Source organism: Mustelus asterias, chromosome 5 (genome assembly GCF_964213995.1).
Source record: "Mustelus asterias chromosome 5, sMusAst1.hap1.1, whole genome shotgun sequence".
NCBI classification, from domain to species: Eukaryota; Metazoa; Chordata; class Chondrichthyes; order Carcharhiniformes; family Triakidae; genus Mustelus; species Mustelus asterias.
In genome coordinates this window covers 43,088,947-43,101,927 of record NC_135805.1, presented here as the reverse complement: position 1 = coordinate 43,101,927, position 12,981 = coordinate 43,088,947, and the positions used below count along the sequence as shown (strand labels likewise).

General features: G+C 40.6%; 1 protein-coding gene across 1 annotated transcript in view; it reads right to left on the bottom strand.

The window, feature by feature from the left end:
* Window positions 1–12,981, bottom strand: part of bckdhb (branched chain keto acid dehydrogenase E1 subunit beta) — a 269,933-nt gene that overhangs the window by 249,204 nt on the left and 7,748 nt on the right. The window contains exons 2-3 of the mRNA XM_078212461.1: window positions 12,600–12,677; window positions 6,622–6,690 (exon numbers count right to left, since the gene is read on the bottom strand). Coding sequence (XP_078068587.1) covers window positions 6,622–6,690; window positions 12,600–12,677 — 147 coding nt within the window. The remainder of the gene's footprint in view (window positions 1–6,621; window positions 6,691–12,599; window positions 12,678–12,981) is intronic.

The window sequence follows — 12,981 nt, the reverse complement described above, 5'->3', positions numbered from 1 at the left end:
AGTGGCCAAAAATAGTGGAGAATTAGGGGATTGGGAAAGCTTTAAAGAAAAACAAAGAACGACTAAGAAAGCGATTAAGAAAGGAAAGATAGATTATGAAACTAAACTAGCTCAAAATATAAAAAATGATAGTAAAAGTTTTTACAAGTATATAAAAAGGAATAGAGTGGCTAGAGTGAATGTTGGACCCTTGGAAGATGAGAGGGGGAATTTAATAGTGGAAAACGAGGAAATGACTGAGACTTTAAATAAGTTCTTTGTGTCGGTCTTCACGGTGGAAGACACAAATAGTTTGCCGAATATTAGAGATCGAGAGTTGGTGGGAGGGGAGGTCCTTAATACAATTACTGTTACTAAGGAGGTGGTGCTTGGTAGACTAATAGGACTGAAGGTAGACAAGTCCCCGGGCCCGGATGTAATGCATCCCAGGGTACTGAAAGAAATGGCTGAGGTAATAGCAGATGCGTTAGTAGTAATTTATCAAAATTCGCTGGACTCTGGGGTAGTGCCGGCTGACTGGAAAACAGCTACTGTTACGCCGCTGTTTAAAAAAGGAAGTAGACAAAAGGCGGGTAACTACAGGCCGGTTAGCTTAACGTCCGTAGTTGGGAAGATACTAGAGTCCATTATTAAAGAGGAAATAACAGAGCACCTGAATAAGAATGGTTCGATCAAGCAGACGCAGCATGGATTCATGAAGGGAAAGTCGTGTTTGACGAATCTACTGGACTTTTATGAAGATGTCACTAGTGCGGTTGACAGAGGGGAGCCGGTGATGTGGTGTTTTTAGATTTCCAGAAGGCGTTCAATAAGGTGCCTCACAAAAGGTTGCTGCAGAAGATTGGGGTACACGGAGTTAGGGGTAAGGTGTTGGCGTGGATTGGGGATTGGCTATCTAACAGGAAGCAGAGAGTTGGGATAAATGGGTGCTTTTCTGGTTGGCAGTTGGTGACCAGTGGCGTGCCGCAGGGATCGGTGCTGGGGCCTCAATTGTTTACCATTTACATAGATGATCTGGAGGAGGGGACTGAATCTAGGGAATTCAAGTTTGCTGATGACACGAAGGTGAGTGGGAAAGCGAATTGCGTGGAGGACGCGGAAAGTCTGCAGAGAGATTTGGATAGGCTGAGCGAGTGGGCGAGGATCTGGCAGATGGAATATAACGTTAGCAAATGTGAGGTTATCCACTTTGGAAGAAATAATAGTAAATTGGAGTATTATTTAAATGGAGAAAAATTACATCGTGCGACTGTGCAGAGGGACCTGGGGGTCCTTGTGCACGAATCGCAAAAACTCAGTCTGCAGGTGCAGCAGGTGATCAAGAAGGCGAATGGAATGTTGGCCTTTATCGCGAGGGGGATAGAATATAAAAGCAGGGAGGTCTTGCTGCAACTGTACAAGGCACTGGTGAGGCCACAACTGGAGTACTGTGTGCAGTTTTGGTCCCCTTATTTGCGAAAGGATATATTGGCCTTGGAGGGAGTGCAGAGAAGGTTCACCAGGTTGATACCGGAGATGAGGGGTGTAGCTTATGAGGAGAGATTAAACAGATTGGGTCTGTACTCGTTGGAGTTTAGAAGGATGAGGGGTGATCTTATAGAGACATATAAGATAATGAAGGGGCTGGATAGGGTAGAGGTGGAGAGATTCTTTCCACTTAGAAGGGAAACCAGAACTAGAGGGCACAGCCTCAAAATAAGGGGGGGCCGGTTCAGAACAGAGTTGAGGGGGAACTTCTTCTCTCAGAGGGTAGTGAATCTCTGGAATTCTCTGCCCATTGAAGTGGTGGAGGCTTCCTCGTTGAATATGTTTAAATCACGGGTAGATAGTTTTCTGATCGATAAGGGAATTAGGGGATATGGGGAGCAGGCGGGTAAGTGGAACTGATTCGCGTCAGATCAGCCATGATCTTGTTGAATGGTGGGGCAGGCTCGAAGGGCCAGATGGCCTACTCCTGCTCCTATTTCTTATGTTCTTATAATAGATTTGTTAGAAAACTTAAAGCTCATGAGATTCAGGAACACTGATATCATGGTGCAAAATTGGTTAAAGGAAAGAAAGCAGAGGGCGTACTAACAGTTGCTTCTCAGACTTGAGGGAGGCATTCAGTGGTCCACCTCAAAAGTCGGTATTAGCACCACTGTTTTTTGATACAAATGACTGATCAGGACTTGAGTGTGCAGTGAATAATTTTACAGATTGCTTCCGAGTTTAGTGTCATCAGCAATGAGAAAGATATTAACAAACTTCAGAACATAAATTGGTAAGATGGACAAGTGCATAGCAGATGAAAATATATCACAGTGGTGTGACGTGATACATTTTAATAGGAAGAATGAGAGGCAATCCAAATTAATGATACAATTTTAAAGGCGCTATGAGATTCCTGGAATTTGAGAGTCACAGTAAGAAGTTTAACAACACCAGGTTAAAGTCCAACAGGTTTATTTGGTAGCAAAAGCCACACAAGCTTTCGAAGCTCTAAGCCCCTTCTTCAGGTGAGTGGGAATTCTGTTCACAAACAGAGTTTATAAAGACACAGACTCAATTTACATGAATAATGGTTGGAATGCGAATACTTACAACTAATCAAGTCTTTAAGAAACAAAACAATGGGAGTGGAGAGAGCATCAAGACAGGCTAAAAAGATGTGTATTGTCTCCAGACAAGACAGCCAGTGAAACTCTGCAGGTCCACGCAACTGTGGGCGTTACAAATAGTGTGACATGAACCCAATATCCTGGTTGAGGCCGTCCGCGTGTGTGCGGAACTTGGCTATCAGTTTCTGCTCAGCGACTCTGCGCTGTCGTGTGTCGCGAAGGCCGCCTTGGAGAACGCTTACCCGAATATCAGAGGCCGAATGCCCGTGACCGCTGAAGTGCTCCCCAACAGGAAGAGAACAGTCTTGCCTGGTGATTGTCGAGCGGTGTTCATTCATCCGTTGTCGCAGCATCTGCATAGTTTCCCCAATGTACCATGCCTCGGGACATCCTTTCTTGCAGCGTATCAGGTAGACAACGTTGGCCGAGTTGCAAGAGTATGTACCGTGTACCTGGTGGATGGTGTTCTCACGTGAGATGATGGCATCTGTGTCGATGATCCGGCACGTCTTGCAGAGGTTGCTGTGGCAGGGTTGTGTGGTGTCTTGGTCACTGTTCTCCTGAAGGCTGGGTAGTTTGCTGCGGACAATGGTCTGTTTGAGGTTGTGCGGTTGTTTGAAGGCAAGAAGTGGGGGTGTGGGGATGGCCTCCACATCATTTGAGAGTCAGCCATGGCTCTGTTGGCAGTATTCTTGTCCTGAGTTGCAAAGCTCTGGGTTCAAGCCACTCTCCAGGGCTTGAGTGCAAAAATCAATTATCAGAACTGATAAAAGGTCACAGATCTCAAACGTAAAATCCGATTCTCTCTCCACAGATGTTGCCAGGCCTGTTGAGTATTTTCAGTATTTTCTGCTTTTCTGCCAGGGATGAGGGACTTTAGCTTTGTGGAGAGACTGCAAAAGCTAGCATTATCCTCCTTAGAGGACAGCAAGTTAAGGAGATTTCGAAATACAGTTCTAATTACAAAACGGAGTTCCAGGACTATTTTTTTACTGCAAAGGTGGCTGAAGAGATTATGAAAATCGATTACCATTTATTAGTTGGTGAAATGTGAGCAATCTTGATACAGCTGCGTTTTTATTATCTAACCCATCTTATTCTGGAAAGCTGATCATGAACGTTTGCCTTGAGCTGTCCTTAAGCTCATGGTGGTCCACAATGATTTCAGGTAGGGAATTGTGGTATTTTGTCCCAATAAAAGGTGATAAGTATCCAAGGCAGAAAGGTATGCGAATTGGAGAAGTTGGAGGCGATGAGCATAATATTGCTGTTCTTGTCCTTCTTGGTGATAGGGATTGTGGAACTGAGAAGTGCTAAATTGCTGCATCCTCTCGAACAATGCAGATGGAGGGAATGGATATTGAGTCTGTTGGCAGTGGCACCAAGTAAGCAGAAAGATCTCTCCTGGATGATGTTGCGCTTCTCATGTGTTGTTGTAGCTGTGCCCATTTGGGTGCATCATGAATATTCCATCACTGCTGTTAACATACTGCAAATATAGGTTTTCCATTGGATCAAGCAGTTAACTAACGCTATAATCGATCAGAAAATTCTCATATTTACAAGAGTTGAAGGCAAAATACTGAAGAAAAGATGCGAAGAATATGTCTGTCTGTGCTGCACAGAGATGCACAGCCCAAGAGTCTGGGCATCTAAGGCACTGAGTGTCAACACTGAAGGACCCTGGACTATGTACAAGGTAGAGCTGCAGTTCAATCTTGTAAACAACATTTAGCTTAACATGCACAGAACACAAACTTTCCAGTGTTTGTACAGCTATAACCACCAACATCCTTCAGGCATTGGCTTACACGAATCAGCACAAAAAGAAATCACAGCATCAGTTACTCAGACAATCTTCCATATCCCATTAACGAGCCAAATCAGATTGCAAGTCTACCACAGAGAAGCTAACTTGGTTGCAAGTTTCCATTTTTCCTTTTACTCTTTGGAAAGACTATTTGGTATTTCCCACTAATATCTGACTGAAATTTGCAAATTCCTTTAATGGTTTGCAGCCTTAGTTCCCATTCTCATTAGACTATGAAGCAGTGATCTATATCATAGTAAAATGTTCCAGTTTATAAAACGATTCAGTGCAATGAAGACATCACTTTAAAGGTGCACAGTTGAGAAAGGGAAGCCATTTATGTGCATGAATACAATAATTGCTCATAAAACTTGCAAAACACTGAAGTGTTACTTCTAATTTTGCGTCACAAATATAAATTTATCACTTTGTTATGCCAATAACATAACATTTCCATGATTGGTAGAAGTACAATAAAATAGCACCTACTAAACACAATAAATTACAAGAAAATGATGCAATTTCTAATGGTTTGCTTGCTACAGCTAGCCGCTGATCTGAAAACTTTTAACTTTTCAATTCTGGCTGAACAACAACACTGACCCAGGCAAGAACACCCTTATCTTGGAGAAACTTGTGCACCAACAAATTTGGCCATAAGTAGTTTATGGCCTAACAACATTAAACAGCTTTCTTAATTTAAAAAAAACTGCTCAGTACAGAGTGTTCGCACAAAATATTTAATAGACCATGCTCCAATGCAATAACCACAACTAACAGTACATTTTTCAAAGGAAACATAGACGACAAAAAGTGAAAAGCCAATTTTTTTTTAATATTCTTCAGAACAGAACTCAGCCAACAAAAATTTCTGCATTGCCAGCCTCTAAAGTAGGAGATGAAGAGTAACAAATTGTATTTCCCCAAGAAGCAAGGTTTTAATAGTCTGGGACTGAATGAAGGGATATTCAGTCAGGCTGAACTTCCCTCCAGACAGAATGATTCAGAATAGCACTAGCCCAGTGCAAGAGAATGTCTAGAGGAGATTCCACACTCCCAAGCAAATTAAGATTTTAAGTTAAGAAAATAGTGGAGGCTCAGACTATAATTTTCCAATCTCCCTTGCAGGTGCTGTGCCAGAAGGCTAAAGGACAGTTAACATTGTGCCATTGTTTAAAAAGGCTGAAAGGGATATACTAAGCAATTAGAGGTGTAACTTTGGTGGGGAAATTATTGGAAAAAATTCTGAGGGACAGGATAAATCTTATTTTAGAAAAACACAGATTAATCAAAGATAGTCACATTACGGATTTGTTAAGGGACCATTGCATCTGGGCGGCACGGTGGCACAGTGGTTAGCACTGCTGCCTCTCAGCGCCAGAACCTGGGTTCAATTCCGGCCTTGGGTCACTGTCTGTGTGGAGTCTGCACATTCTCCCCATGTCTGCATGGGTTTCCTCCAGGTACTCCGATTTCTTCCCACAACCCAAATGTGTGCAGGTTAGGTTGATTGGCCATGCTAAATTGTCCCTTAATGTGAAGGGGATTAGCAGGGTAAATATGTGGGGATAGGGTTTGGATGGGATTGTTGTCGGTGCAGGCTTGATGGGCTGAATGGCCTCCTTCTGCACTGTAGGGATTCTATGATTCTATGAATGTGATTGAATTATTTGAGGAAATAACAAGGAGGATGAATGATTCACTTTCATTAAGGTAATTTGCAGGTGGGGGGTGAGGTAGAGGGAGTTCACAATAGCAGGACCCAATGCAACAATAGCTCAGGTTTTTTTCAGGTTCAGACTATTAGCATAGTCTTAAATTGGCAATCATAATCCACAGGATCCTGATCAGCATATTGAAAAGGTGCACCGCCATTTAAGGTTTGCTCACCCAACAATAGGCCCTGGGGAAGACATGGCCAGGAAAACCATTGGTAGGAATGGGGCCTTAACACCTCCCCAACAGTTTCTGTCCCTATGTCACATTAAGCTCTCCTACCAAGTTGTTTTTTTATTCTAAAAACCAATATTAGTACATGTCACACTATAGGGGAAATAAGTAAATTAGTAAATAAGAAAAATGAAGGATAACCATTCAAATAGAACACCTGTACATCTTGCAGCTGTGGATGTCATCTAAACTCCTTGATAGGCTATTGGCTGGTAACACGCTGAGATGTTAACTATATAGAAAATACGTAGCTTAGCTTACCATATTTGTCCCGGAGTCCAACTGTACACCTGAAAACTCCTCCAAATGCAACGTCTTCCCCAAATATCACTTTAAAAACAATAAAAATTTGTTAAAGTTGCACTGATCAACAAGGTAACCAAAATGGCGAAAAATGTGCTTGGACAAAGATAAAGTAAAATCACAAATGTTGGTGATCTCAACCAAGCTCGAATCATTGCACTTAGAACCGAGCTAATCTATCTTTTCTCTTTGGGAGTTAACTGACCGATTACGTCTTCTGTCATTTTCAAGTTCACTTAAGAAAATGAAACACATAGAATTCTAATGCTTTATACTGCCCAAGTTCGGGCTCAGTGCTCACACTCTTGTCTTTGCAGCAAGAGGAAATAGATTGAAATCCCATGTCAGACGTCAGCACAAAATTGAGACTGACATTCTAGTGCATTAGAAAGGAAGCTGCTGCCTTTCAGACGAGACCCTCAACCTAGTGGATGTAAAAGATTCGAAAACTATTTTAAAGGAGAGTCCAATATTTTCTCTCAATCAACATCACTAAACAATCTGATCATTATCACATTGTTGTTTGAGAGACCATATTCTGCACAAGTTGGCAGCCACATTTCCAACATTACAACAACGACGACAAAGTATTTTATTGACTGTAAAAGCTTGTAATTTTTCATTGATCTTCAACAGTAAAAGCAATAACTTGCACCATCACTTACTTCATGTGGCTGAAATTTTATCAACAATAATTAACAGGATACGTGTTTTGAGAATGCAATCGGTCCGGTTCAGCCTGAGACAATGATTTACATACGAACATACAAGTTAGGAGTAGAAGCAGGCCAGTCAGCCCATCGAGCCTACTCCACTATTCAATAAGATCATGGCTGATCTGACTGTAATCTCCTGCCTACCTCCAATAATCTTTCACTCCCTTGTTTATCAAGAATCTATCTTCCGCTGCCTTGAAAACATGCAAAGACTGCTTCCACTTATGAGAAAGGGAGTTTCAAAACATCACTACCTTCCGAGAGAACAAAGTCCTTCTCATTTCTTTCACCACAATGGTTAGCACTGCTGCCTCTCAGCGCCAGCAACTCGGGTTCAATTCCAGCCTTGGGTAACTGTCTGCGTGGAATTTGCACGTTCGCCCAGTGTCTGCATGGGTTTCCTCCGGTTCCCTCCCACAGTCCAAGATGTGCAGATTAGATGGATTGGCCATACTAAATTTCCTCTTAGTGTCCAAAGATGTGTAGGTAAGGTACATTAGCCATGGTAAATGCATAGGGTTACGGGCACAGGGGAGGGCCTGGGTGGGATGCTCTTTTCAAAAGTCAGTGTAGACTTGATGGGCCGGATGGCCTCTTTCTGTACTGTTGGGATTCTATGGCTCTATAGTAAAATGGGTGACCTCTTATTTTTAAACAGTGATCCCTAGTTCTAGATTCTTCCAGAACAGACCAAAACAAAATACCTGCTCAATTCATCTACCAGTTCTTTATTTTTCATTATTAATTCCCAGACTCTCAGTCTGAAATGTTACTACTTGACTGGTTTAAAAGAAAAAACAGGTCTTCCTATTAATCAGCCAAAAGGAATAAAACAGTTGAATCTGCCTTGAGATACATTTGTTGCAATTTTCCTATCTATTTTACAACTTTAAAAAGGAAAAGGAAATAAAAAAATTTCTGAAGTTTTCTTTTATTTTTGAAAACGATGTCAAGTAACCATTTCCTTCCAATTTCATTGTTTACGAAGAGCATTGCAAACAGGAGCGCAGAAGACAAAGCTGCTGCCAGCTTATCCGCTTCTCATGTTCCCTCACAGTTTTCTCTGCTCGCATATTTTGGTATATGAGGTAAAGTGTCAAAAAAAATCTACATATGTGCCAACACATGGTACTCACTGTGCTGACTTGTATAGTTTTGATCTGCATTTTCCTTCTGTCCACAATATTTTTATTTGACAGAACAAGAGTGATTTAAATAAAATCCATTAAGTTACTGGGACTGTTGTATTCAACTACTGATGATTTTTTTTTGCATCTTTTGGAATACTGCTGTGAAGTCTGCTACATTTTAAAATTAGAATTTGGCATTTTGTCAGAACAGAATAAATTAAATCTACTGATATTTTGTTTGCCGTAACTCACCTTTGCCTGATCGGTCTGCTTCGTGTTTCCAGTATAATCAAAATTAAACTGATATTTTGCCTCATCAGTGACAAACCTGTTAGTACAGAGCCTTAAATATCAATGGAATGTGGCAAAAGGAAGTTGAACAATTTGGTTTTATTCTTATGCAAAACTTGTTTGTTTAATTAATATTTCAAGGTGCTGGATCAACAGATTTCCTCTGTTGTAACAACTCAAATGCTTCCCTTATAATCAAATTTATAATACTATAAGTTAGCAGATTTACTATGGTGCTGCTCATGGCGAGTCGGAGAATGTGCCATTTTATAATAATAGCAGTGTTATGCTATGTATTGTTGGAGCCACTGACTCCCAATGAACGAATAAGTCATTTTTCAAATTACTTTGTATTTTGAGATTTTTATCTGTCTTAAATGGACTTGGGACTAAATTTGACAAAATATTTTTATTAATAAAGAAATATATCTGGTATTAAACAATTCCAATCCTTCTGCAATTTCCAGGACAACAATTTGCCTGAAATAGAATTTTGTCAATATTATGGATATACAGTGCACATCAGTGAATTATTTTCAAGCCTTACTAAACAGTTGGTGGATGGTAGATTTAGTTGCTGCTTGCATGGATGAAAACAAGGATTACAAGGAGGAGGGTAAACTGACTGTCACTGTGATACAGAAAGCCATTCTGAGGCTAGAATGTAACAAAACAGGAATGTGGTAGTAGTAGGGGGCCAAAAGTCTTGTGGCACAACGGTAGCACCCGTATCTCTGGGCCAGGAGTTCAGGGTTCAAGACCCATTTCAGCACTTGATTGTCATGGAATGTGCGTTCATAATATCGATGACTGGCTGATTATCAGCCTGTAAATATATCTGATGGCAGATGGCAAAGAGCGGGAGAGGTTTCTTGTCAGTCATACTGCAGAAGGCAATGACAAATTTTGCCAAGCATACTTATGGACCACTCTGATGGGAGTCCATGGTCTCCAACGCCCTATAAAGGCAGGGGATAGTATAATGAGGGGACCGATACTGTACTCCACAGCCATGACCTGAAATTTCAAAGCTATGTTGCCTGCCTGGTGCCAATGTTGAGGACATGTTAAGAGTTAGAACTAGAGAGCAACTTGGAAAAGAAGCATAAGCCACGTACAAGCCAAACATATATGTAGAATTAGGAATGAGGTCCTGCTTTGAGATGCATGGGTAAAAATCAAAAGCAGAATCTAAAAGGTAATAATCTCTGCATCACTACCTGAGCCATACACAAATTAACAGAGACAAACAGGTTAGAGTTTTAAATACATGACTATATTATGACAAACAATGGTTTCAATTTATAGGGCACTGGCAGCAGTGCAGCTAAAAGTTGTTGTTGGTTAGGCTATAACCAATAAGGGTCAGGGATGATTCAGAAAAGGATAAATTTACAAGTCTGAAAAGAAAGATCAAGACTCTAGGACTGAGTAATGATTTGTCTAAAATCAAGCACTGTGCCAAGAAGGGATACTTGATAATGATAATACGGCATTAGCAACTAAATCCACATCAAGGAAAAAGACACTATATCTGAAAGCACAAAGCACTCATAACATGAAACACAACATGAATTAATGGCACAAATAGAAATGAATGGGTTTCATATAGTAGCCATTAACGGGATATGGTTGCAGGGTGACCAAGGTTGGGTCCTAAATATTCTACAGTGCTTGACTTTTAAAAAAGATAGACAAAATAGAAAAATAAGTGGGGTCACTTCAATAATAAAGGATTTAAAAAAAAATCACAGTATTGATAAAGATCCGAGCCCAGAAAATCAGGATGTAGAACCGGTATGGGCAGAGCTAAAAAAAAACAAAGCTAAAAAACATGGGTGGAGAATGTTGCAGAACCCCTAACAGTAATGCTGGGCAGTATATAACTTGAAAAATTTTAGCAGCATATAACAAGAGTCATTGAATAATCCTGGAAGGTTGTAAATTGCCACAGTTTGGACAAACCAACCTGGTAAGTAGTTTGGTAGACAAGTTCATGGTGTGCTTTCAAAACAATTTCCCAAGAACAGTACATTGAGGAACCAACCAGGATATAGGTTATTTTAGATGTAAATGAGATATGGCTAATTAGTAATCTTAGGGAAACAGTAATAATGTTGGAATTTCAGGTTAATTTTGAGAGTGATGCGGTTCAGTTCAAAATTTAAGCAATGGCAAACATTTATTTAAATTATCAACTCATTGCTCTCAACATATATAGAATTATAGAATCTCATGGAATCCCTACAGTACAGAAGGAGGCCATCTGGCCCAGCGAGTCTGCACCAACTCTCCGAAAGAATATCTTACCCAAGCCGACCCCACTACCCTACCCACATAACCCTGCGCATTTACCATAGCTAATCCACCTCACCTGCACATCTTTGGACACTGAGGGGCAAGTTAGCATACCCAATCCACCTAACTTGCACATCTTTGGATACTAAGGGGCAATTCAGCATGCCAATCCACATAACCTGCACATCTTTGGACTGTGGGAGGAAACTGGAGCACCCGGAGGAAACCCTCAAAGAAACAGGGAGAATATACAAACTCCACACAGACAATCACCCAAAGCTGGAAACGAAACTGGGTCTCTGGCGTTGAAGCAGCAGTGCTAACCCTGTTCCATTGTGCCACCCATATACATTACATTATGAAATTAAAACTCCATTGGAAAAATGGCACTGCCATAATCTAATACTGTACTTAGTAGGTTAAGAGCATACAATATTGGCAAGATGATAAACAAGTCTGAGTATTGGGAGGGTTTGAAAAACTTCAAACAATGCCCAAAAAATTGCTATAGAAAATAAAATATGAAAGCAAACAAGCAAGAAGTATAATTGTAAGAGCTTTGAAAAAGGTCTATTGGAAGTAAACATGTGGCTCTAGGAGGCAGAGACAGGAGAAATTATAATGGGGAATATGGAGACAACAGAGGCAGAAAACATTTTTCTTCTTTCTGCACAGTAGAAGGCACATAGAACATCAAGTCACAGAGCCATTACAGCACAGGAGGAAATCATGCACCCATCAAGTCCATGCCATGGAACAGTTCAATCCATCTCATGCTCCCACTCGATATTCATAACTGTTTATTTATTTTCTTCTCAGTATTCGCCCAATTCCCTTTTCAAATCCTTCATTGTCCCTACATCTGCCACCTTTAAAAGCTGCAAGTTCCAGGTCATTACCACATGCTGCATAAAAAAGTCCTTCCTCACATTCCAGAGAACAAAGAGAACAAAGAACAAAGGAAGATACAGCACAGTAACAGGCCCTTTGGCCCTCCAAGCATGCACCGACCATGCTGCCCGACTGAACTAAAACTGCCTTGCCTTCCAGGGACCATATCCCTCCATTCCTATCCCATTCATGTATTTGTCAAGACGCCCCTTAAAAGTCTCTATCGTATCTGCTAGAGACTGTTTCCCTGCATCTCTTGCCCAAAATCTTCCATCTGTGCCCCGTAGTCCTTGTGTCATCAGGTAACGGGAACAGCTTCTCCTTGTCAACCTTATCTAAACCTATCATAATCTTGTACACCTTTATCAAATATCCCTTGCTCAAAGGAGAAATACAGGTTCTCTGAACTATCCTTGTCACTAAAACCCTCATCCCCGCAAACATGTCAGAGACAATGCCAAAATTGCATTAATGCACGAGCCACTGAAAAACAATTAAAAAGCATGGGGTCGGCTTAAATGTTTCTAATAAGAACATGTCCTCCATTCATTTGCATCTCCCCGCCTCACCACCACTCCCCAAAATAAGGCAACAAAATAAAGTTGCATACCTGCAGTTGGATCTTTTGCCAAAACATTGTCCAAGCCACTTGTAATAGATTGAAAAAGGTTCATCTTCTGCGTTGGGCCTTTAAAAAAAATACAGAAAATATTTTCTCATCACAAAGTAATTTCAGAAAAATTCAAATCCTTTGGTTTTCCAGTATTTGATTTCTTTGTTCATGAATCCAATTTAAAAAATAATCTTTCATTATCCTGAGGCATAAAGGCTAGTTAATAAAATATTAAACAAAACATTTCATTTATTTACACTTCTGATAAATGGTTTCAGAATTCAATTCATACTTTCAAAGCTGCTTTCTTTTCATGGATTAATAAATAAATCATTGGGCTGATGTGAAAGTTTTTGATTTATCTATGAACATCCTTGAG